This window comes from Lissotriton vulgaris, chromosome 11 (genome assembly GCF_964263255.1).
Source record: "Lissotriton vulgaris chromosome 11, aLisVul1.2, whole genome shotgun sequence".
Taxonomy (NCBI): Eukaryota; Metazoa; Chordata; class Amphibia; order Caudata; family Salamandridae; genus Lissotriton; species Lissotriton vulgaris.
Genome location: NC_141699.1, coordinates 198,064,228 through 198,091,992, shown reverse-complemented (window position 1 = coordinate 198,091,992; position 27,765 = coordinate 198,064,228). Strand labels below are relative to the sequence as shown.

The 27,765-nt window shown below is 49.4% G+C and overlaps 1 protein-coding gene across 2 annotated transcripts in view; it reads right to left on the bottom strand.

Annotated features, from left to right (window-relative positions):
- The window catches only part of ACACB (acetyl-CoA carboxylase beta), a 1,895,698-nt gene that overhangs the window by 863,685 nt on the left and 1,004,248 nt on the right, over positions 1 to 27,765 (bottom strand). For both annotated transcript variants that reach the window (XM_086943101.1, XM_086943102.1), the window contains one exon: positions 18,629 to 18,898. In XM_086943101.1, the coding sequence (XP_086799227.1) occupies positions 18,629 to 18,898 (270 nt within the window). The remainder of the gene's footprint in view (positions 1 to 18,628; positions 18,899 to 27,765) is intronic.

Genomic DNA, 27,765 nt, shown 5'->3' with positions numbered 1-27,765 from the left:
AGGGAGAGGCCGGAGGACTGCTAAAGGGCTCCTCTCCGTCTTTTTTGCTCCTTTTCTTGTAGTTGTAGTTTAGAACCCCCCTTTTTCTTTTCTGTTCTTTCGTAGACTTCGGGGTTCTCCTTTTCTTTCTTCCCTCTTTTGGGTTCTTCCTTTAGTTTAGGTGGGTGGTAGTTCTCTTTCTCTCTCTTCTAAATTTCGGGTTCCATACAATGGGCGACAGGCACGCTGCTGAAGGGGAGGCCGTAGCCGTAGGCAGGGGTGCAGGGTGGGTGGTTGGGGGAGGGGTACTCTCCTTTTTTTTTCCTTTTTCCGTTTTTAGGGCCCCTTTTTTCTCTCTTGTTCTGCTTGGTTTTCTCTTTATTTTCCCCTTTTTTTTTCTTCTCTTTCGGGAAACCGGGTGGTAGGGTGTTTGCTGTACGCTCTTACGGTTTAAACTACAAGGGGTGATGTTTTTATAAAGTTTTTATTTACAGCGAGCGATGCTGCTTTGGGGGGCGAAATGTACTGTTTATTGTCTATCAATCAATCAATCAGTGACACTTATAGAGCGCGCTACATACCCGTAGGGTCTCAAGGCGCTGGGGGGGGGGGGGGGGGGGGGGGGGGAGGGGGGGGTGCCGCTACTGCTCGAACAGCCAGGTCTTCAGCTTCTTCCTGAAGGAGAGGTGGTCTTGGGTCAGGCGCAGGTCGGTCAGGAGGGAGTTCCAGGTCTTGGCAGCCAGGTAGGAGAAGGACCTTCCTCCTGTAGTCGCTCTTCGGATGCGGGGGACGGCGGCGCGGGCGTGGTTGGCTGATCGGAGGTGGCGTTTGGGAGCGTAGAAGTTGATCCGGCTGTTGAGGTAGCTCGGGCCTTGGTCGTGTAGGGCTTTGTGTGCGTGGGTGAGGAGGCAGAAGGTGATTCTTTTGTTGGCGGGGCGTATCCTGTTTAATCCTGTTTAATACGCGCTAGCGCCAACGCTCTGCCTGCAGTAGTCCCGGCTGTGAATATCCTGATCAACGATAACCCCTTGCATTGGTATAATTTGATTGTACGGCGTCAGATCCCGCTCTTCTTTAAAACTCTTAAAAGAAACCTCTTTTATCCTGGTACCAATACGTTACGGACACTATCCTGGGCTAGGATATGGCATTGGAGAGGCGGAATGTTGCGTCTGTTTGGCTTTATTGATTTGCTTTGACCGTCTCTGAAGTACTGGCCGGCCGTGATGGTTGTAGGCCTGTGATTGTAACTGCCTTACATAACAATAAAGGTTTACCAAAAAATTTAAAAAAAACAAAAAACAATGGGGGACTTAAATAAAGAAGGCTGGTCCGGCAAACATATAGGCTGACAAAGCAGATAAATAACCCTTGACAGTAGCCACAGCACAACCTTGCTGTGCCAAGAAAACAGAAAACTCCAAAATATTAGACAAACGGGCCTTATGAGGGTCAATGTCTCTCTCTCCGCACCACTTTACAGATCCGGACCATCGGGAAGAGTAGACAGATTTAGTGGAGTCTCGCCTGGATGATAAAATAACGTCCACTATATCTGGCGGAGAGAGAAAGAACTCAGGTTGCCCCATTCAATCTCCAGGTATGAAGGTGCAGGCTCTGGAGGTGGAGGTGTAGAACCTGCCCCTGCGACTGCAAGAGGAGGTCTGCCCTGAGAGGGAGACGGAGCAGAGAGTGCGATGAGAGGTGAAGTAGATCTGTGTACCACACCCTTCTCGACCAATCCGGAGCAATCAATATGACTTGGGCCCGGTCTTGACGAATCTTCTTCAGAACCCGAGGAATCAAGGGTATGGGAGGAAACGCGTAAAGGGGTTGTATGACATTACAACGCATGCTTTTACGACGCATGCCTTTACATCGCAAGTTTTACAACGCATGCTGTTACAACGCATAGGGTTGAGGGGTGCTGGATAGTGAATAGTTTAATTTACTATTCCAACTCCAGTCCCCGTGGATAGTAGGGAAGGTGTTGGATAGTAAATTAAATCTGTTCCCTATCCTAGAGCGCCCCCCAGCGCAATGCGATGTAATGACATGCGTTGTAAAACTTGCGATGTAAAGGCATGCGTCGTAAAAGTTGCATTGAAAAGGATGTTCCCCGCGTAAAGGAGTTGCGAGCCCCAGTCTATCTGAAACTCGTCCCCCAACGCTCTCTGCATCGGACACTGGAGACTGCAGAACAACTGGCAGTGCGCGTTCTCCTGAGTGGCAAACAAGTCCAACCGAGGAGACCCCCACATCTGAAAGATGTGATGGACCACCTATGAATGAAGCTGCCATTTGTAATCGGCTGATTAACCGCGACTGAGACTGTCCGCACGAAGATTTAGCACACCGGCCAGATGATTTGCATAGACAAAAATCTGTTGGCCCTGAGCCCAGTGCCAGAGTCGTAGAGCCTCTTGACAGAGACGATACAACCCTACACCTCTCTGTTTGTTGATGTACCACATCACGGTAGTGTTGTCCAGTAGAATCTGAACTGACTGACTGCGAAGGGAAGGGAGTAAGGCCTTGAATGCCAAACGTATCGCCCGCAATTCCAGCAGGTTGATAAGAAGCAACCTTTCGGGCTTTCCTTGTGACAGGTTGCTCTGCACACTCCACCAAGTCAGCTCTGCTGCAGCTTCTCATCTTCTCCCCAAGATCTCCATTGCACTGATACCACTGCCCTCCGAGGCACCACTGGAGTGCCCTCATGTGCCAGCGTGCATGGTTGACCAACAGAATGCAGGAAGCAAACAGAACTAACAGGCGTAGAACCTTCAGGACTGGAACAACCGCTCCATCGTGAAACAAAGGAATCATCTCCTGTATGTCGAGAATCCTCTGCGGTAGAGGGAATGCTCAACACAGTTGTGTCCAGTATTGCCCCTATGAACAGGCTGCACTGAGAAGGCACCAGGTGTGACTTGGGTACCTATATTGAAAAACCCAATTTGAACATCAGATGAGTTGTCACTTGCAAGTGACGTTAAACCAACTCTGGAGACTCTGCTTTGAGCAGCCAGTCGTCCAGGTAGGGGAAAAAAGGCACGCCTAATCTTTTGAGATGAGACACTACCACCGCCATCACCTTTGTAAAGACACGAGGTGCGGAAGTAAGACCGAACTGGAGGACCGCAAACTGGTAGGGTTGCTAGACCACCGTGAACCGGCGATACTTCCGATGCGACTTCAGGATGGAAAGATTAAAATACGCATCCTGCAGATCGATAGACACCATCCAGTCCTCTTGTTGCAGCGCAAGAAGAACCTGAGCCAAGGTCAACATTTTGAATTTCTCCAGCCTTAGGTAAAGGTTCAAAATCCTGGGGCCCAAGGTTGGTCTCATACGACCATCCTTTTTGGGATCAGAAAATACCGGGAGTAGCAACCCTGACCCCTTTCCTGCTCCGGAACCACCTCTATCGCACCTTTTTTGACGCAAAGTATGAACCTCCTGCTGTAAAAGCAGTCAGTGGTCCTCTGAACACCCACCCTGACGAGGAGGGTAAGGAGGAGGATACTCCAAAAAGGGAAGGGCATACCCATTCTCTACAAGATTCAATACCGAACGATCAGACGTGATCAGTCTCCAATCTTGTAGAAAGTGGGACACTCGACCTCCAACCGGACCAACATGTTCTAAGATGGGGGATCTAGAACTGCTTTCCTGTTGTACCAACGGTAGCGGGAGGGGAGGTAGAGGAGGAGGAAGAAGATTACTGACGATATGCTACCCTGAGGCCTCTTTTACTCTTCCCTCTGTATGATCTGTACAAGGGATTTTGTTGTTGGCTCTGCTGAGACTGCTGGCGGCCACAAAAGGAAGCAGATCTCCTAAAGCCACAATATCTTTTGTAGCCATAACCTCTGGACTGCACCTGAAGGCCTAGAGATCTTACAGTAGCCCTGCTGTCTTTAACACGTTCCAAGGCTGAGTCTGCCTTTGAACCAAAAAGCTTTGACCCATCAAAGGACAGATTCAGCAAAGTCGTCTGAACATTAGCTGAAAATCCAGAAGACCTGAGCCATGCCTGTCTCCTAGTTGCCACAGAAGACCCCATCACACGAGCCACAGAGTCATCAGTGTCCATGCCTGACTGAATCACCTGACGTGCTGCACCTGTGAATCCGAAAGGACTTCCAAGAAGTTGGCACAATACTCCTCAGGCAACTTCGGAGCCAATTGTACAACAGAGTCCATTAATGCATGAATGTATCTCCAAAGAAGGCAAGTTGCATTATTTTATTCTTTATTTTTATTTTTTATTATTTTTTGTCATTTAGCAACATACATTCAACGAGCACATTATGAGCACTTACAGGACATCAATATTTCAGCAATCAAATAGCGAGGACGTTGCATCATGATGCAGTACCATTCCCGCTCCACGCGCACCATAAAACATAGGCATTCAGAATACCCGACCAGATCTCCCAATGGTCTCAGCGTTATCCACAACCTTATTCAATAGAGGGTGACTCCCCCTCCCCTGAATCCCCCACATCCGATACAGAGCATGGTTAAACTCTCTCACCCCCATCCTGTGCATGTCTATTTTCGAGGTACATTGCCCAATAGTTTTTTGGTCTGCTGCGCAGCGATAGTAATTCACTGTAATGCTCCGATTGTGTGCAGCAATACAGCATATCGTTAGACCAGCGTGCCAGTGTAGGGGTCGGACCCTGCATCCATGTAAGAGCAATGGACCGCTTGGCCACTAAGAAAGCCATATCCACCAACCTACGCGCAGCCGGTGGTAACCTCCTTCGAATATCCCAATAAGGCCAGTAGCGGAGACGGGGACAACATCAAACCAGTAACTCGATTCACTTCCTTATAAACCTCACGCCAAAAGTCCGCCACCCTCGGGCACAACCAGGCTAGATGAAGGAAATCTGCTGTTAACGCCTGGCATCTTTCGCAGCCTGGGTTATCACGTAATCTGTACCGGGACATCCACTCTGGGGTGTGATACACCCTGTTTAAAATTTTTAAATGTAAGAGCCTATGTCTCCCATTCAGGGAAACCTTTCGGACGCTAGTACAACAACACTGCCACATTTCCTCAGTGAGTTCTATCTTCAAATCCGTCTGCCAAGCCAGTCATGGTTTAGGGTAATCCGCAGTTCGTTCTGCAAGAGTAAGACGATAAAGGTTCGTGATTAGCTTAGCAGAGGTCTTGGCATTAACGATATACTCATACGCCAATACTGTTGGGGGCTCCGACATGTCCTCACCCAGCAATTCCCTCAGGGCGTGGCGCACTTGGGGAAATTGAAAGCGAGGGAGCAGTAAGGTCCCAGCGCCCTCCGTCGGGTGAAGATCATCCCATGTGCAAGCCTTCTCTAACACAAAGAGATCTCCCATGGTAGTGACATTTAAGGCAGACAAGGCCGCTAACACCGCACGCTCTCTGCACGGGGCAAGTCACGAGCACCACTCTATTTTTGCCGCGGGAGCATAGAGCAGCGAGCAAGCCTGAGCATCCATGAGATGGAACCATGTGTGCGTTACTCCGTTTATGGAGTCTAGAATGCCCGTCCGCTGATCCCTAGGTCGTGACAGTAAGGCCGGAAACGGATCCGGAGCAGCGTACAGCGTGTACAGCGCCACAATACGGAGATGTGGCTCATCTGCCAGCCCATGTATCCAACCGTACGCGTGTGCCCCCTGCGCTGCCTGGTAATATAATTCAAAGTGCAGGGCATTAAGTCCCCCATCCGCATATAAGAGTCTTCCAAGCAACCCTAGGCTGTTTTCCAGCCCAGACTAAGCGAAGTACCAGAGCATGCAACTGACGAAAAAACGCACCCAACAAGACCATAGGAATGTTACTAAAAAAAGAACAAAAGACGCGGAAGCACGATCATTTTGAGCAAGGAGATTCGCGCCATCAGTGACAGGGGCAGTGCAATCCATTTATCTACAGCATCCTCCAGCTTAGAAATGGCCACTCCATAGTTTTCTCAAAGGACAATGTCCGAATCTGTGTGTAGCTTAACGCCCAGATATCTGACCGCCTCAGTGGTCCATTTTATGGGATAATCCGATTCTACCCTTGCTGTCGCCGGGGTGAGGGGAAACATTATGGTCTTGCCCCAGTTGACATATATCCCAGACAACGAGCTAAATAAAACCACTTCTCGTAGCACAGTCGAAAGGTTGTCCTCTGGATGCCTCACATACAGTAATGTATCATCCGCATATGTGGACACAATTAAATTATACGTAGGGAACCCGAGACCTCGATGACCATGATATTCCCTCAATGCACAGGCCAGAGGTTCCGCAACCAAGGCATATAACAGCGGCGATAGCGGACATCCCGTACCGCGCTCCACCGAAAAGGGTTCAGTCGTGAGAGAGCCTATGCGTACCCTGGCCACCGGCGAAGCATACAGCGTATCTAATAGTTGAATAACGAGGTCCCCTACACCCATCCACCTCAACACTAGGCGAAGAAAAGGCCATTCAACAGAGTCGAAGGCCTTTTCCATGTCGAGAAAGACCGCAACCGCAGGGACATCCTGCCTCGTGTGCTGAAAGGCCGCAAACACTGGGCGTATATTATAAGTCAAGTTCCGATTAGGCACAAACCCAGCCTGTTCCGGGGCAACTAGTGTAGACATAAGTGGGCTCAACCGATTGGCAATGATCTTAGCAAATATCTTTGCATCCACATTAAGTAAGGACAGTGGTCTACAAGAAGAGCAATCATCAGGAGGCTTCCCAGGTTTAAGAATAGCCACAATGATAGCTTCCCTCATTGTGGGTGGCATCATGCCCGCTTCCGCCATTTTCTCCACCAGTGTCAGCAATTTGGGGATATGGATCTGAGAAAACGCTTTATAAAAAGAGGCTGGGAAGCCGTCACTGCCCGGCGCAAAACCAGCCTTCATGGACGAGAGCGCCCAAACTACTTCCTCCCTCTCAAATGGTCTAACTAAGAATTCCTGGTGCGTTTTAGTCAGTCCGGGCAGTTGTATGTGCGATAGGTAATCCAAAATGCGTTCCTCCGACGCCGTCCCCCTCGATGTATACAGTGCCGCATAGAATTCCCTAAGTCGTGCATCTACCTGCTCCTCTGTTAGTATCTCACCTATGAGTTCCTCCATCATTGTGGGCACCATGACTCCCTACCTGCACTGTTTCGCCAATCTCGCTAGTACGGCGCCCGGCCGTTCTCCCTCCCCATACGATCTGGCTATGCTATATTTCCCCAGATGCTTTACCTCAGCATCTGCCTCTTCATGATATTCACGAAGCATCTTAGCCAATTCGCTTGTCAGATCCTCGTTAGGGGCTCGTAGTCGCCTCGTCTCTATGTCCTTCAATTCGGATTCTAGGAGCGAGAGGCGCACCGTATCGATTTTAGGACGCCCGCGTGTTTAGATATAGCCAGCCCCCGCATATAGGCCTTAAAGGCCTCCCTTACAGTTAAAAAGGAAGCCACCGAGCCCAGGTTTTTTTCAAAGAATTCCTAAGCCGCAGACGCCAAGTCTTCGTGAAACGCCGCATCTAATAGTGCGTAAGGAGGGAGACGCCAACCAAAAGGGGGAGGACGTGTTTTCATTGCCCTCAGTTTAATAAAGACAGGGGAGTGATCAGAGTACGTACGAGGCAGGGTCAAGCACTGAAGCACCGCCGAGATATAGGAATTGGGAAGCAGCCAGTAATCAATCCTCGTATGTATATCGTGCTGTGCAGAATAATGCGTGTACCCCCCCTGTGTTGGATTCCTAGTCCCCCAAACATCCTGCAGACCTAAGCGCACCATCTCATCCTCTAGAGCACGCGCGGAACATGCCGGACGACGCTCCGGGCCATCCGATCTATCCAGCTCAGGTTGTCGCACCATATTAAAATCGCCCCACCCCCACAGGTCTTGGTCTCCACAGTGTTCCCGTATAGTGGAAGCTAAATTCAAATAGAAAGCCGGACAATCATAATTCGGGCCATACGAGTTTACTACATGAAAGGTCATGCCTTTACCCACACATTTAGTGATTACAAATCTCCCCTTCGGATCAGAGACGACAGGAGTCAGTGTTATATTTGCCCGTGGATTAACCCATGTGAGTATCCCCTGAGCGTGTGAAGTAAACCCTGCAGCATGTATACGTCCATGAAGACCCTTATAGGCCAACATGTGGCTATCTGGTCTTAAATGGGTCTCCTGGAGAAGGGCAAGGTCAACAGAGTGTGGCTGCAGGTACTGCAGGACCTGTCTAACCTTTCTATGATCATTGAGACCACGAACGTCCCATGTCAATAACGTAAGGGTATCTACTTCTTGTGACGACTGAGTTAGTTCAGGTGTCATCTGTTGAGTGGCAAGTGAATAATACCTCCCTTGACAGGAATATCTGTGTCCAGCGCTCTGCGCACATCCCACACAAACTCAAATCACAGCCAGCAAAAACAACAATGCCGTATCTGCCAATACAATCATCTAGAACAGCCCCAACATCTACCCATTCTTGCACGTGCATAGTCAAAAACATAGCAAAATTGTGCAACTCCCTCCAACCCCCCATCCCACGCATGCCCATCCCCAACATGGCCGCGCTCCATACCCCAGCCGCCCCTCCCCTCCTTCTCCTCCCCTCCAGATTCATACCAAACCCCCAGCACCCTCCCCCCTATTGTCCTTGTCCCAAAGTTCATAGAAAGGAAAGAGATCAAAACCAAACGAGAACAAAGAAGGGCCCTCAGCAACAAAGGCAACTAGAGAAAGTGGTTCACCCGCAGGGGCGTAGGTAGCCTGCCCACGACTAGTTTACAATAACAGTTGGTATCTAAACAACACGCCGCGTATGCCCCCCCCTCCCCTCCCCCACAAAACTAATTTCAGGTGATGTACAAATACCGGAAAAAAAAAAGTCCAGTGCATGTCCAATGTCCATCAGTGGCTCTGCTAGCCCCCCAATACTACCTCACTGGTCTGTTCAGTCCCCCCTCCCATACTCATCGCTCAAAAACCAGTGAGTAGTCTCTCTTAGCGATCATACAGCTCAAACCATGACTGCAGTGGGTTTGCACACCATAACCTCAGGAACAACAACAGGCAAAGAGCCCGTACTCAGTAGCTACAATCCCACGATCAAACAGGCATACAGATCCCCCACGCAGTGTGTAGGTTACTCATGACCCCCAAGTGTCTGCACGTCAGTCCACAACGTGATAGTATTACCGCCTAGGCCCAGGCCCGCCACAGAGCAGGAACAATTGAGTCGTAAAATAAAGAAGCCCAACATCTTCAGAGCCACAGCTGTCCACGTGCTCATTTGTAGGCAAGTCTCTGACTAAGTCTTGTTCATCCAGGTGTCCGCCCGAAGCCTCCTCCTGAGGCCCTTCATCCACAGTCCGCTGTCGATCGCTCCTCCAATTCTTCATGGCTGTCTGTAGGGCCTTAGGATCCGTGAAGATCGTGGATGTACCCTGTCTGTTGATTCGGAGTTTCGCTGGATAAAGCATCGCATAGTCGACCCCCGTCTCTCTCAGTTGGTGCTTCATCGGGACAAATTGCCGGCGAGCCTCCGGTACCCGAGTCGTGAAATCCGGGAACAGGCACAGCGTGCTCCCCTCATACCGCAGAGGTTGTTTCTCCCTAGCTAGCTTCAGAGCAACATCCCGGTCCCTATAGTTCAAAAGCTTTGCCACTATAGGCCGAGGAGGGGCCCCAGGCTTAGGTCTAGGTACCAAGGTGCGGTGCGCCCTCTCCACCACAAACATCCCGGAAAATGCAGACTTTCCAAGCAATCCTTTGAGAAGGGCCTCTACAGAGTTCCATATTACCAGTCTGTGAGCATTCCGGCAGGCCAGTAATGTGTATGTTGCATCTACGTGAACGTGCTTCTAAATCCTCGGCCTTGTCTTGTAGCAATTGGATAACCATGCCCAGTTGTTTGTGGTCAGGGTCCAGGGTCGTTTGAGCCTCTTCCACTTCACCTAGGTGGCGCTCCGACATATCCAGGCGTTCGGCGTGTTTGTCTAGACGTTCCGCCATGCTATCCATGCGGTATGTCAGGGCATCCATTTTGTTCCCCAGTGACTCTATACCGCCCTGTAAATTCTTTTCCATGGCAAGTAATATTTGGCGTAGATCCTCTCCAGTGTCGTCTCCCCCCGTCGCTCCCCCCTGCCCAGTAACATCCTCTCGGGCCGGGGTGTCTGTAGTTGGTGTCTTTTAATTGTCGCCAAAAGAGATCTTGGGCTGTGTCCTATCTGGGCGCACCATATTTGTTCCCTGTTGCCGTACCAGCTGTCGCAGTCCGCAATGAACTAAGACACTACACCTCTATACAGAGTCGCCGTGCGGGGAACAACAGAGCAGCCAAGAAAATACCACTCTCCGAGCCTTGCAGATCTCCCAGCGCCCGGGGACACAATGTTAGGGCCTCCTTCTCCCACAGTGGCCTGTCGCAACTCCAGGGCCCCTCGCCCTCGGTGCCCCGCAGTAAATTATTCGTGCCACTTCAGTCAAAACGGTCAGCTCTATGACCAGAAAGCCGGCACAGTCTATGACCTTGTGCTCGAGCTCCTCAAAATGGCGGCCTGAGGGGAATATCCATACAGAGTAGAAGCCTCCCCGAGTAGGGAGGGGCCCGCTTCTATTTGTAGTAGAGATGGGGGGATAGTAAGAGCCAGCAAAAGGAAAACGACCTCCCCTCACGCTGGTCTCTGCCTCCCAAGGCCACCCCACTAGGCCACCGCACGCAGGTATAATCAACTGAGGGGGCCTGTCCACCTTACTCACGGTCGCACTGCTCCCCCTCAGCGAAGTTCCGCCATCTTTCCTGGTCCGCAGTGTAGCGGCAGCACCGGCAGGCTCTCCAGTCAGCCTATCCAGCCTCCAACAGTGCAGCGGGCCCTGCAGCACGATCAAAGCCGGGCGCTCGAGTGAAGCGCCGGCGCCGCAGCGGGACCTCGAGGCCAAACACCTCCCCTCCGCTCAGCGCTCCCACCTCACTCGGTGGGTCGAAATTCAGCGCCCCCGTCCAGCGCTCAAACACAGCACTCAGGGCTGGGGCAGAAGTTGTCTGATGTCTCCTCCACCGGAGTCGGCACACCAGGTCTGTCCGCTCAGCCGAGCTTTCCCTCGGGAGGGCTCCGCTCCACTCCGTCCGCCGGCCAACTACTCAGCCCACAGTCAGCCCCTACCGGCGTCGGGATAGGTCAACTCCTGGACAGTCGCAGCTCTGCACCTTCTGAGGAGGTTAGGGGGTTTATTTTAGCAAAAAAAATGCCAATCACCTGAAGGATTAATGCAAGGATCGTGAATTAGGCGGAGGAGCAAGCGGATCAGGCGGCCCTCACCGGCGCTGGCTAGCTCCGCCCCCGCAAGTTGCATTAGTTGACTTTATTGGCAGAAGAAAACACCTTCTTCGCAGCTTGCTCCATCTTTTTCGAATACCTATCACCTAAAATGGTAAGGAAAGCACCAGAAGACTGCTTTGAACAAGAAGCTTGGACGACTAAACTCTCCGGTGTCGGATGTGAAGACAAAAACACCGGATCACCAGGAGCAGGCATGTACCTTCTTGAGATAGAACGAGAGACAGCCGGTGCAGATAAAGGCTTCTGTCAAAACTTCTAAAATTGGATCTGTTAAAGATTCTGTAAAAGGAAGCAACAGCTCAGAAGTTGATGATGAAGTATTCAAAACCTCTGTTAGTATATTGAACGTAATCTCCGCTGAAAAAAGGTTAAGGCCCAATAAATCAGCTGCCTTCCTTAACACCACATGGTATGGTGCAATGTCCTGAATCACACCTCCACTTGCAGATGGCAGATTATACTCAGGGGAAGTATCGAGGCCACTAGCATCATGAAGGCCCTCAAACTCATCCATGTAGTCCACAATTTCTCCTTCCTCCTGATTCTGTAAATATTCCTCCTCCTTGAGTAATCCTGGAGCATTGTTTTGGCAACGGCGTCGGTGGAGCCAAACGCGGCGCCGGAGAAGACATCAACGGCGTCGATGGAGGAGCCTCGGCATCGAACCTCGACGTCGATCGAACTCAAGGCAGAGCAGACTCAGTAGCGGAAGGAGTCCGTGGAACCAGAGTAGATGTTCTCTGCGCCGGGAAATGCCAAGACGGAGTCGACGGCAAGAATGGCATAAAAGGAGCCTGGTGATAGAACTGAGGAACACCCAGGTTAAAAGCCAAAGGACCCACGGGGCCTGAAGGTGCACCAAATGGAGTCGAGGCTCTGGCAAACATGCAAACATTGCATTTAGAAAGTGCGATGAAACAGCCCCAGGAGCAGGAAAAGGAGGATATGGATCCATACCTTCCTGAGGGGAAGTCACCTGGGGTCGAACCGGAGCCTGTGGAGACGGGGACAGCGCCCGCACAGGTGTAGTCTCATGGACTGGAGAAGACTCACCAGGCGCCGGTGACGTCGCTGGAGCAGGTGAACCTTCATGCTGCGAAGAAGCATCTGAAGCCGGCGACGCCGCTGCCAGAGATGGTACAGGCACTGCTTGAGAAGGTGAAATAAAGTCCTTCCATCGAGGTCGCTCAGCCGGAGTCTGCAACCTCGACTTCGAAACCCTGGCTTTCGACAAATGATGACAAGAGGTATGTCTTCTCTTGGACTTCTTGTGCTTCTTCGACCTCGAAGAGTGAGAAGACAAAGTCTTCTCTCTCTTCCTACCTCTCTTATCCTTTTTGGCTTTAGCCATAAACAACTTGGCCTCACGCTCTTTAATCGCCTTCAGATTCATTTTCCTGCAGCTTCGGCAATCCTCGACGTCGTGGTCCGAAGATAGGCACCAAAGGCAATCATCGTGTGGGTCCATGATTGACATGTCCTCCACACTCTCTGCAGGGTTTAAATCCGATCTTTCTGGAAGTAGACATTCTGTAACAATAAAGAGATACAAAGTTTACCTCAATGAAAATGGAGAGCCCTAGAAAAAAACATTATGTGTCGACAGCGTGGAAAATAGGACACTGACGTCAGCACGCCGACGAGGTCCTTTTGTGGCTCCGATGACATCACGTGGTGCCGCGAGCGGAGCCTTTCTATTGTGACGTCCTCGTCGGCGTGGGGAGAGCTAGGAAAGAAATTTCCAGCGGAATGCTGGTGCAGGGGGTATTCAAAAGGTGAGGAATCCACAGGCAGAAGTATCCATCAGAAACCCACTGCTATGCTGAAAACACAAGCAAAAACATACACATGCAGCAGGGTACACTGTATATTAGGGTGCACCTATGATTGGCAAAGACCTACTCTATAGGTCCCTAGAAGATAATGGGGCAGGGGTATAAAAAACTACCTATAAGTCCCTAGCATATAATAGGGCACTGCAGTTTAGAGGCCAGCAGCCCTTTTTGCGCTTTCATGTGGGCACTGCTGAGCATCTGGGGTCATTTTAAAAGTAGCCCTGCATTACAGCACAGTTTTTAAATGAAAATTGTGCCCAACCTCGACTTGGTAGAGGGACTTAAAAAGTGATGATCTACATTATTCTTACATATTAGGTACACCCCACGGTGTACCTAATGTCCCAAGGTGAAGGTGGGTGGGAGAGGGGAGGAGGAATTATGTAATTATAAACTGGGTCCTTACAAAAGATGTTTATATGTCCTTAGTATAGAGAAATTACACATTTCACTACCCCATTGTAGTAAAGTGCCTCCCAAAATCTACTTCAGTGCTATGAGCACTGTGCAGTGAAGATCTACACTGTTCTTCCATATTCAGGACCCCCAAGATCTCCCCTAGGCCCTTATAAAATAAGTTTTCATATAATCTGTTGACATGGAAATTGCTTCAGACACTTGCTCCGACAACTGGGCGACTTGTCCGTGATGGAGAGAATGAGTTGCGTATCATCGGCAGAGGAGAGGATGTTGATGTGGTGAGTGGGTGATGCTGACTTGAGGGATGATGTATGCGTTGATGATGGTAGGGCTCAGGGAGGATCCTTGTGGAACTCCGCAGGTCTACATTGCCAGGCTAACTGACTGGGTCCATCTTGTCAGGAGAGAGCGGGTCCATTGGAGTGCATGTACTTTGATTCCAGTGTTGTGCAGGCATTGGATGAGGATGGGATGGAAAGCTGTGTTAAACACTGAGGAGATGTCCAGGAGGATGAGGGCCGCTGTATTTTCAATGCCCAGAGTCATGCAGATGTTATCTGTGGTGGCTATGGCGACAGCTTTCGGGCAGAGATTAGGTCTAATACCAGACTGAATGGTGTTGAGGTGTTTGTGGTTATAGAGGTATTTGGTGCACCATCTGTTGCTGATTTTCTCTCCTTCCTTCAGCAGGAATGGTAGGTGAGAAATCAGTCTGTGGTCTACAAGGGTAGAAGGGGGATAGTTAAGTGTTTCCAAGTGTCTGGGAAGGGGTCAGAAGAGGAGGACACATTCTGCATAAGTATGAGCATGGCGCTGATGGGTTGCAGTCCTCTGTAGTAGGTGTAAAGGGAACAGGGGTCCGATGGGGCCCCTAAGCGGGTAAACTTCATTGCGGCAGCAGTTTCTTCTGGGGTGATGACGAGCCATTTGGTTAGCATTGGTTCTTTGGATCCGATCGGGAGGTGCATGGCAAGGTCCCTTGTGTCCGGTTGTCTGTTGAAGATGCTGTAAATGGTGGGGATTATGTTGCTGAAGTATTGAGAGAGATTGTTGCAAAGGTCCTACAAAGGGGTGATTGAATTGGAGGCAGACATCGTGAGGTGAAATCCTTCACAATGGCAAAGATTTTTTTGTTTCCTTTGCTGGTGAGGAAGCAAAAGACACACAATTGATGGACGGAATGCAGAACAAATCAAAACATTCACCCCCAGTCAAGAGATCTGGGTTACATCCATCATTCTTTTGCTCACCATGCCACCCCAGTTTAGACATGGCCATATGTAAATCAGTCTTGACCCTGTTCCTCAAGCGAACAGTTCAGCCCGAACTACCAAGCCAGGTCCTCCCTGGACCAGAAACAAGCATACTAGGACCGGTTTCTAGGTATCACCCTCATCAGCCAGGATAGCTTGAATCCAGTGGCACAGAAAGCCCGGGACCCACATCTGGGCATAACCGGCACACTTAGGGCAAGGAAGCAAAAGACAAACAATTGTTCGACGGAATGCAGAAACAATCAAAACATTCACCACAGTCAAGAGATCTGGGTTAAATCCATCATTTGTTTGCTCACCATGCCACCCTGATACCGGTCCTAGGATGTTTCTTTCTAGTCCCGTGAGGACCTGGCCTGGCAGTTCGGGCTGGACTGTTGATATTGGGCGTAGGGTCAAGACTGATTTACATGTGGCTGGGCTCAAACTGGAATGGCATGGGGAGTAAACAAACAATAGATTAAGGCCCATATCTCTGTACTGAGCTGAATGTATGACATTATTCTTCGTTCTGTCAATCAATTGTTCTTTTTACATTTGTCAACCAAGTGGGACGGGTATGCCCGTACGTGGGTCCCATGCTCTCTATACCACTGGAGTCAAGCTATCCTGGCTGATGAGGGGTGAAACCCCAAAACTGATCTTAGGATGCTTGTTTCCAGTTCAGGGAGGACCTGGCCTGTTAGTTCGGGCTGGACTGTTCCCATTGGGCGCAGGGTCAAGACTGATTTGCATATGGCTGGGTCCAAACTGGAATGGTATGGGGAGCAAAAAACCTATGGATTTAGCCCCAGATCTCTGAATGTATGACATTGTTCTGCATTCCATCCATCAATTGTTCGTTTTCCTTTGATGGTGACATCGATGAGGTCCACCAGATAGGAACATTTGATCCCACTGCTTCTATCAGTTTACTATATAAGTGTTACACCTAATAAACTATTCACCGATAAGATGTCCACAGAGAAGTAGAGTTTGAAGCAGAGTATAAAACACATAGAGACATGAATTCTGTCAAATTTGGGTGACGGTGAATTGAAAAGTCAACATGGAAAGGTTTTAATACCCTTGATAATACTTCTGCACAACGTAAATAAATCATAAATCTGATTACATTTTGAACAATAAAATGTTTCAAACTCTCATAGATCACTTGAATCAGTGAAACAGTTCATGGGAAATCAAAAGACCAGAGTAGCTTCTGAATGCCTATTTGTCTGAAAATCTGCACCTCTCTCAGTAGATTCAGTACTCTTAGCTGTCTCAATTTGAGAAAACCAAAATACTTTAATGCTGAAAATGATACATTAGTTACCGAAATTAAAAATCAGAAATTGCTTAAACCTCCATTGTAAAACAGTATATAACAGAAAGATTACTTCTAACCCAATGAACACGGTGAAAAAAAATGAGAGAGCTCACTTCTCCCTGCTTAGGATCCTTCATACCTATCATTAACTCTGCAACAAATCTTCCCTCACTTGGGATTTCCACAAAAGGTCCGGGCTACAAACTCCCATGTTCTGTCCAAACTCGATTACGCCAATAGCCTCAACCACAGATCACCTTTACCAACCATGAAAAGACTACAGCAGATTCAGAACACGGCTTCCAGACTACTCATACGTATAAAACCGCAAAACCACATCTCCCCTGCCTTGAAAGCACTGCATTGATTACCGGTTGCCAGATAATCCATGTTCAAGCTGCTTTGTATCACTCACAAAGTGATACATGGAATAGGACCGCTCTTCATGAGGAATAAAATCACCAAACACATTCAACAAAGGAACCTCTAATCTACAGTGCCACCTAGCCTCAAAATCCCAACGTATTTGTAAACAAACATCAGTGGCACATCCTTCTCTGTTCAAGCAGCCAAACTATGGAACTCTTTACCCTCCAAAATAAGATCCACGGATAAACATCTTATCTTAAGAAAACTACAAGAATTGGCTCTTCGCCACATAACCACCATACGCAAACAGAAATATACAGCATATCCCTCTGAACATAAGCATTTACTTGTAGTATAGATATGTATGTGTACTACTTTGTATCAATGTGTACAATAATTGTTTTTATAAAATATAGATATTCCCTTGTTCTGCTTAACAAATGTAAACGTTATGGATAGTTACATTAATCTACGTTTTGAACATGTATATAAGTGACTGCAAAAATAAATAAATCTTTTATCATAACTATCTAGAATTGCTTCACTACTGATTTACAAATAAATAAATAAATATCAATTTAAAGTACAACACTTCACAACTGAAGTTTATTTAATGCATCTTTAATCTACATATACTATCTTCCTTTATGCATCTATATACCTTCCATGTACTTATGGATCTATATATTCATTACTTTTCTTCTAATTTAGTATATCCAATGCACTACCCTATTTCTCACCCTGTGCCTCGATCAATATATCGTCTACTTCCACTCTGTCATTCATACCAAACCCCATACCACTACTATGATCCCCAAAATAACCATTACTAGATCTTCCCTCCTTTGCCACTCTCATACCTCTTTTACTATTCCGATATCCCAAAACAAGTCTTTCTAAACAATTTCCTCTGACTCTTCCCCAGTCACCTCCCTTTGACTCATCCAACGCCTCCTCCTACTGCTATGAGTTCCAAAACCAAACCAGAAGAACAAAGTTATAAATCCTTCCCTCTTCTATCCCTTCACTATCCTTTTCAATCCAAATAACAGACTAACATATCCACCACTCAAATTAATTTCATATTACACTATACAAACTCACCACTAATCCTTTATGGTTCCAGAGTAGTGTGCTACTCACCGAAAAAGCACTTCAACCCCTCATCAGGGGTGGCAAACGCTATATAAATGCAAACCTTTTTCCCTTTTCTATCCCTCCACTATCCTTCTCAATCTGAACAAATGACTAACATTTCCACCACTGAAATTACTTTCATATTTCACTATACTAATTCACCACTAATCCTTTATGGGTTCCAGAGTTGTGTTCTACTCGCTGAAAAAGTGCTTCAATACCACATCAGGGGTAGCAAGCGCTATATAAATGCAAAGCTTTTTTCCCTCTTCTATCCCTCCACAATTCTTCTCAATCCAAATAACTGACTAACATATCCACCACTCAAATTACTTTCATATTTCACTATACTAATTCACCACTAATCCTTTATTGTTTCTGGAGTAGCATGCTACTCTCCGAAAAGGCACTTTAACAACCCATCAGGTTTAGCAAGCGCTATATAAATGCAAACCTTTTTCCCTCTTCTATCCCTCCACTATCCTTCTCAATCCAAATATTTGACTAACATATCCACCACTCAAATTACTCTCATATTTGACTATACTAATTCATCACTAATCCTTTATTGTTTCTGGAGCAGCATGCTACTCTCCGAAAAGGCGCTTCAACAACCCATCAGGGTTAGCAAGCGCTATATAAATGCAAACCTTTTTCCCTCTTCTATCCCTCCACTATCCTTCTCAATCCAAAAAATTGACTAACATATCCACCACTCAAATTACTTTCATATTTGACTATACTAATTCACCACTAATCCTTTATGTGTTCCGGAGTAGCGTGCTACTCACCGAAAAAAACGCTTTGATGCCTTGTCAGGGGGAGTAAGAACTATATAAATGCAATTACAATAGAAAACAATACAATTCTAAATTGCATTAAGGAAGATTTGTAAGCTAAACATTAGCTCCACTTTTTATTGCATGAGTGACATTTTGGCAAAATCATAACAAACCTTGTAGGGATCAGTAGGATCATTCCAGGCCACTTGAAACATATGCCGCAACTCTTCTGCAAGACCAATGCGAGCTCCACTATTAGCTGCAATGTAGATTCGTGGAATACCTTCCGCCCTTGCCAGCTCTGAAGCCCTCAGAAAAAGGAGGTCCTCCTGTGGCCCAAATGATCCAATTTTATATGTTATGTCATTGCTGATTACGATAATCTCCCGCCCTTTGGGGTATTCTGGGGTGTTGAGCTTCATCTTGAAAGCCACCATGCCAACCTAAGAAAATAACAGAGAAGGCAGAATATAATACTCTTTTTAGAGTAGTTTGTTAAAACTGCATTAGGCGGTAACATTTCCAGAAATAGTATTCTGAAGTTATGGAACTGATCACAGCCAGAATATTATCACAACGTGTCATCCATTTTCTGTCCTACCTGGAGTTAGCAATCCTATTGTTTCAATCTGTTCAAATGGATAACATTGGCAACCTGAGTAACACATTCTTTTCTTTGAAGGGAATATGTTTGCTTAGTGTGCCTGCCTTTAAGTCTGTGTCTTACAGTAAAAAGACAATGAAGTGAGAGATTTGCGATCTGACTCAGACATAGGTGGTCTGACCTACCATCTACTTGTTTTTTTACACAGAACACAATGATGTTAATGTAGGCATCACTGCCTTCCACAGAGGATGGGGGAATAACTTGTAGAACAGAAGCACAGGTTCAACATCCAGATGAATAATATGGAGTCTCAGGATTACCCTGAATAAAGAGGGCTAGGGATACAGAGTCGAGAATGGAATGCCTTTAAATGATGGACAGGATTCTGCACCGATGTCTGCCTCTTAATCCCATTTGAAGCAGCGCTCCAGCTGCACTGGTCTTATTTTTAGGTCTCGCGACCTATCAATGCGCGCAAGCGCATTGAGCGGAGTGAGCATTCATGTCGGCAAAATCGTCTTCAAACCACAGGCTTTCAGCCGCGGTTTTCTTTAAGTTCACGTGAATAACTTGATTAAAAATGCACGCGCATCAGCAGCATTTCTCCTGCACAAGGCTCGCAAAAGGCTCTCCTCCCTCCCCACATCAAAGGCATCAATCACCCTCCCACAGGCTTCCCCAGCGCTGCCCCGCCCCCTGCTTCACGGCCAGGCTATCTGTTCCCTGCCAGACCTCTCACACCTCCGTCACAGCATGCCAGTGTACTTCAAAGGCTTATCACTTCACACGGCCACAGGCCGTGCAACCAGAGCACTTCAGTTGGTGCGCAGCCCCCCTCCCAGCACTGCCTTGTTACTCTCGGCAGCCGTGACTCCCTAAACACTTTTTATATTTAATTAGCAGCAGCAGCATTTCTCCTGCGCCAGGCCACATCAAAGGCTCTGTGCCACTTTCACCCACACAGCACCACTTTCAGACACGCAACGCCACTCATACCCACGCAAGCCCACTATCACCCACGCAACACCACACTCACCCACGCAACGCCACTCACCCAAGCAACACCACTCACACACGCAACCCCACTCATCCACGCAACCCCACTCATCCACGCAACCCCACTCATCCACGCAACCCCACTCATCCACGCAACCCCACTCATCCACGCAACCCCACTCATACAGGCAACGCCACTCATCCACGCAACGCCACTCACACATGCAACGTCACTCACCCACGCAACACCACTCACACATGCAACGCCACTCACCCACGCAACGCCACTCACTCACTCACTCACGCAAAGCCACTCACACCCACGCAGTGCCACTTTCACCCCCACAGCACCACTTTCAGACACGCAACACCACTCACACCCACGCAAGCCCACTATCACCCACGCAACGCCACTCACCCACGCAAATCCACTCACACCCACGCAGTGCCACTTTTACCCACACAGCACCACTTTCAGACACACAACGCCACTCTCACCCACGCAAGCCCACTCTCACACAAGCAACTCCACACTCACCCATGCAATGCCACTCACCCACGCAACGCCACTCACCCACGCAACGCCACTCACCCACGCAACAGCACTCACACATGCAACGCCACTCATCCACGCAACACCACTCACACATGCAACGCCACTCACACATGCAATGCCACTCACCCACGCAACGCTACTCACCCACGCAATGCCACTCACCCACGCAACGCCACTCACCCACGCAACGCCACTCACCCAGGCAACGCCACTCACCCATGCAAATCCACTCACACCCACGCAGTGCCACTTTTACCCACACAGCACCACTTTCAGACACACGCCACTCACACCCACGCAAGCCCACTCTCACACACGCAACTCCACACTCACCCATGCAATGCAACTCACACATGCAACGCAACTCACCCACGCAACGCCACTCACCCACGCAACACACTCACACATGCAACGCCACTCATCCGCGCAACACCACTCACACATGCAACGCCACTCACCCACGCAACCCCACTCACACACGCAACGTCACTCACACACGCAACGCCACTCACACCCACGCAGTGCCACTTTTACCCACACAGCACCACTTTCAGACACACAACGCCACTCACACCCACGCAAGCCCACTCTCACACAAGCAACTCCACACTCACCCATGCAATGCCACTCACACACGCAACGCCACTCACCCACGCAACGCCACTCACCCACGCAACAGCACTCACCCACGCAACGCCACTCATCCACGCAACACCACTCACACATGCAACGCCACTCACACATGCAACGCCACTCACACATGCAACGCCACTCACCCACGCAACGCCACTCACACACGCAACGCCACTCACACACGCAACGCCACTCACACACGCAACGCCACTCACACATGCACCGCCACTCACATGCAATGCCTCTCACCCACGCAACGCCACTCACCCACGCAATGCCACTCACCCACGCAACGCCACTCACCCAGGCAACGCCACTCACCCACGCAAATCCACTCACACCCACGCAGTGCCACTTTTACCCACACAGCACCACTTTCAGACACACGCCACTCACACCCACGCAAGCCCACTCTCACACACGCAACTCCACACTCACCCATGCAATGCCACTCACACACGCAACGTAACTCACCCACGCAACGCCACTCACCCACGCAACACACTCACACATGCAACGCCACTCATCCACGCAACGCCACTCCCACATGCAACGCCACTCACACATGCAACGCAACTCACCCACGCAACCCCACTCACACACGCAACGTCACACACACATGCAACGCCACTCATCCACGCAACACCACTCACACATTCAACGCCACTCACACATGCAACGCCACTCACACATGCAACGCCACTCACACATGCAACGCCACTCACACATGCAACGCCACTCACACATGCAACGCCACTCACACATGCAACGCCACTCACTCACTCACTCATGCAAAGCCACTCACACCCACGCAGTGCCACTTTCACCCACACAGTGCCACTTTCACCCACGCAATGCCACACTCACCCAAGCAACGCCACTCACCCAAGCAACGCCACTCACCCAAGCAACGCCACTCACCCAAGCAACGCCACTCACCCAAGCAACGCCACGCACCCAAGCAACGCCACGCACCCAAGCAACGCCACTCACACATGCAACGCCACTCACACATGCAACGCCACTCACACATGCAACGCCACTCACACATGCAACGCCACTCACACATGCAACGCCACTCACACATGCAACACCACTCACACATGAAACGCCACTCACACATGCAACGCCACTCACACATGCAACGCCACTCACACATGCAACGCCACTCACACATGCAACGCCACTCACACATGCAACGCCACTCACTCACGCAAAGCCACTAACACCCACGCAGTGCCACTTTCACCCACGCAGCACCACTTTCAGACACGCAACGCCACTCACACCCACGCAAGCCCACTATCACCCACGCAATGCCACTCACCCAAGCAACACCACTCACCCACGCAACACCACTCACCCAAGCAACGCCACTCACCCAAGCAAAACCACTCACCCATGCAATGCCACTCACACACGCAACGCAACTCACCCACGCAACGCCACTCACACATGCAACGCCACTCACACATGCAACGCAACTCACCCACGCAACCCCACTCACACATGCAACGCCACTCACACATGCAACGCCACTCATCCACGCAACTCCACTCACACATGCAACGCCACTCACACATGCAATGCCACTCACACATGCAACGCCACTCACACATGCAACGCCACTCACACATGCAACGCCACTCACACATGCAACGCCACTCACACATGCAACGCCACTCACACATACAACGCCACTCACACATGCAACGCCACTCACACATGCAACGCCACTCACACATGCAACGCCACTCACACACGTAACGCCACTCACTCACTCACGCAAAGCCACTCACACCCACGCAGTGCCACTCACACCCACGCAGTGCCACTTTCACCCACGCAATGCCACACTCACCCACGCAACGCCACTCACCCAAGCAACGCCACTCACACACGCAACGCCACTCACCCACGCAACGCCACTCATCCACGCAACGCCACTCACACATGCAACGCCACTCATCCACGCAACGCCACTCATCCATGAAACGCCACTCATCCACGCAACGCCACTCACACATGCAACGCCACTCACACATGCAACGCCACTCACACATGCAACGCCACTCACACATGCAACGCCACTCACACACGCAACGCCACTCACACACGCAACTCCACACTCACCCATCCAATGCCACTCACACACGCAACGCAACTCACCCACGCAACGCCACTCACCCACGCAACACACTCACACACGCAACGCCACTCATCGACGCAACACCACTCACACATGCAACGCAACTCACACATGCAATGCAACTCACCCACGCAACCCCACTCACCCACGCAACGCCACTCACCCACGCAACGCCACTCACCCACGCAACCCCACTCACCCACGCAACGTCACACACCCACTCAACACCACTCACCCACTCAACACCACTCACCCACGCAACGCCACTCACCGCCACTCACCCACGCAACGCCACTCACCCACGCAACGCCAATCACCCACGCAACGCCACTCACCCATGCAACGCCACTCACCCATGCAACGCCACTCACACACGCAACGCCACTCACTCACGCAAATCCACTCACACCCACGCAGTGCCACTTTTACCCACACAGCACCACTTTCAGACACACAACGTCACTCACACCCACGCAAGCCCACTCTCACACACGCAACTCCACACTCACCCATGCAATGCCACTCACACACGCAAGGCAACTCACCCACGCAACGCCACTCACCCACGCAACGCCACTCACCCACGCAAATCCACTCACACCCACGTAGTGCCACTTTTACCCACACAGCACCACTTTCAAACACACAACACCACTCACACCCACGCAAGCCCACTCTCACACACGCAATGCCACACTCACCCATGCAATGCCACTCACACACGCAACGCAACTCACACACGCAACGCAACTCACCCACGCAACGCCACTCACCCACGCAGCGCCACTCACCCACGCACCACTCACCCACGCAACACTCACCCACGCAACGCCACTCACCCACGCAATGCCACTCACCCACGCAATGCCACTCACTCAAAGCCACTCCCACCCACGCAGTTCCACTTTCACCCACACTGTGCAGTGCACAATAGGTCTCGCAGTAGGAAAGTTGGAGCTATTGGTTTTGTAAATGACAAAGCCCTTTATGTTTTTAAAATGAAAACAAAAATAAAAGGCATTGTTATTTGCAATTGTAATAGCTCCAACTTTCCTACTGCGAGACCTATTGGCAACGCCAGTGCTTGTTGATTTTGAGACTTGCAAGGTTAACTACTCCAGTAATTAGCATTCCAGGTAAGCGCTATAGCATTGCAATTTGGGCATAAACAATTTTATACGTTCACTGTTTGTAGATTTAATATTACTAGTTATGCATCCTAGGTGGCATAACTACAGCCAGTTGAGTTTTGGGGCTGAATAGGACAGATTTATAAGCTCTGTGTTGACTGTGCAGGTCAGTATTTGAGCAATCATTAAAGGCAAGAAGCAAGTTTTTTGCCACAAGTAGGTAAGCACGATCTGACTGTAAATGGGCGAATAGTAATACCAGTAGGTGCAGGTAGTTCCTAATTGTGCTGCACAAGCCTGTTCACACTCCATCCCTTCTGGAACCTGAGAGTGAGCAGTGCAACCAGGGAATATCATCTATGCATTGTTCGTATTTTTAGCAAGTATTGTTTATGTACTCTAGATGGCATTACTTATTCATCAGCCAGGATAGGTTTTCACAACTTGGCAGGGTAGAGTTTTCTGCACCATTATGCCATACATGTGGTTAGACAGGTGCGCAGTAACAAAAGGCAGGGAGCAGAGTTGTTCTGTTGCCACTAGGAAAGTAGAGCCGGGTCACTATGGGACCCACCTGCACGTGACTGTGAGCAGTGAAACCATTAACTGCATGCACTGTGGCAGGTATATAAGAAGCAAATGAGAGGGCTGGAGAGATAGTCTAGAGCAGCTCAATGCTAAAACCTACTGAAACAGGCCGCTGTATACGGGTGAATGTAGGCAGCAACAGGAGTTTTGAGGGCAGACTCCCGTTGCCAGCACAGTAAGGCACAACAAGAGTCAGTGAACAGGCACCACAACCAGGAAATGCCCCCCAGGGCAATATGATGGAGAGAAATTACCCCTTTTTGTCGTGGACTTACCATTTTGCCTGTCTCAGCTGACTGGCAGCTTGTTTCCGGTCCAAGAAGGACCTGGTTTGGCAGTTCAGGCTCGACTGTTTGACTATGGGTTTAACCCCAATCTATGACTGGAGGATGCCAATGAACAAGTAACTTACTGTTGTTAACACTCTTTCTGATGGGCACTCTAACCGCAGGTTTCTCAACATAGCAAACTCCCCAGGCGCTAGACTAGGTCCTGAAAATGTTTTCCATAGCTGTGCTCCCTGAGCCTTTGGGTGCATATAAGCGCCACTCTTTTTTTTTTTTTAAATACATGTTTTGATTAACACATTTTTCCCCTTATCAACAGGCATTAAATTCACATTAGACACATACAAGGCCACATAACAGTACACATGTCTGTTTTGATTACAAAAATATGCCTCATTTCCCACAGAACCAGTCTACTTCCATTTTGATTCATGGCATTTAGTTCTCGGCAGACATTCCCCCCCTCCCCACCCCCACTGCGGAATTCTTATTCAGGCTTGCCTCCTCTCGGGACACTGTTAAAGTCTGTGCCCCCCTTGCGTGTCACTTAGTTCCAGCCCATAATATCTAAGCCAGGGTCGCCAGATCTTGAAGAATTACTTGGGACAGCCTCTCATTCTGTATGTCACTTGCTCCGCGCCCCCATGTACATGTCCACTGCTGTTTTCTACTCCCTCAAAGTTGGGACTTCTGGCACTCCCCATTTTTTGGCTATGTCTCTTTTGGCCACTACCTGTCCCAAATTGCATAGAATAAGACTTCGCCTTGGTAGGTCTATGTCTGAGGGTATGCCCAGCAGCACCGAATTTTGGCGTCTGTTGGTAATTGGTACCCAAGTATCTTACGCAACTCTCCCATTCCCTTGGCCCAGTATCTTTGTATGTGTGTGCAGTCCCATAGAGTATGTAAGAACGTGCCACATTCTACCGTACATCGGAGGCAACCAGGCGACTCTGATTGTCCCATTTCGTGAAGCCGGGACCGTTTCACATACGTTCTATGAAGAATTTTAAGCTGAATCAGCCATAGCCTCATTTTGATTGCCACCTCCCTTGGGTACATTAGAGCCGCCTCCCAGTCCATGTCCTACAGGCCTCCCAGGGTGCTCTTCCATCTGTCCCTCAGGGCTACCAGGTTGTCTGGGATATTATTAACGAGGGTCCTGTAAGTCCAAGAGACGGCCTTTTCAGATATTTTCACCTTGAGGAGTCTACCCTCCAGCGGCGTGAATTTGGGGGTGTCTGCAATGTCTATTACTTCCGCAATCCATGCATGTTTTATCTGCAGGTACTTATACCTCTGCCTGTCACACATCTGGAATTCTAACTTCAAGGCCTCAAAGGAAATAAAGGATCCTTCTTTTATCAGGTCCCCCACTTTAGAAATTCCTATCCTGCCCCATTCCTTGAACCCCTTTAGTTTCCCAATATATCCGGGAGACGCGAACCTTCCCATAGTGGGGTCTGCCTTTACCTTCTTGCTCCCGCCCATTTGCTCAGCCTTCCACGCCTCTAGTGTCCTCTGAGTAGCTGGTAGCAGGTGTCGAGCCCCCTCTCCCCCGTAGATGTAATACAAATGGGAGTGTACCTCAAATTGGCTTCGCTCCAGTGCGTATGTCGGGTGCACTCTCGGATGATGTTCCCACTCATTTATTGCGATCAGATGTGTAGCCCGGTAATATGACCTGATGTCTGGGAGGGCGATACTTCCGTTATACTTTCGCTGCAATGTGCAATATATCCGGGAGACGCGAACCTTCCCATAGTGGGGTCTGCCTTTACCTTCTTGCTCCCGCCCATTTGCTCAGCCTTCCACGCCTCTAGTGTCCTCTGAGTAGCTGGTAGCAGGTGTCGAGCCCCCTCTCCCCCGTAGATGTAATACAAATGGGAGTGTACCTCAAATTGGCTTCGCTCCAGTGCGTATGTCGGGTGCACTCTCGGATGATGTTCCCACTCATTTATTGCGATCAGATGTGTAGCCCGGTAATATGACCTGATGTCTGGGAGGGCGATACTTCCGTTATACTTTCGCTGCAATGTGCAAAGCGCGATCCGTGGCTGCCCCCCTTCCCACAGCAGCATGCGCACCTCTCTATCTATTGCCCCAAACATATCTTTCGGGATCTTGTAATGTGTGTCCTGGAAGATGTATAGGAATTTGGGTAACGTGATCATCTTAAACTTTTCCGCTCTACCTAACAATGTTAGGGGCAGCCATCTCCACCTTTCCACGTCTGCATGACAATCTGTCATTACCCTACGAATGTTCCGTGCAAGGCAGCATGAGATGTCTGTTGATATGTACATAATCAAGTACTCAAACCCTTTTGTGGTTACTTGCAATTCTCTGGGGAGACCTTGTTAC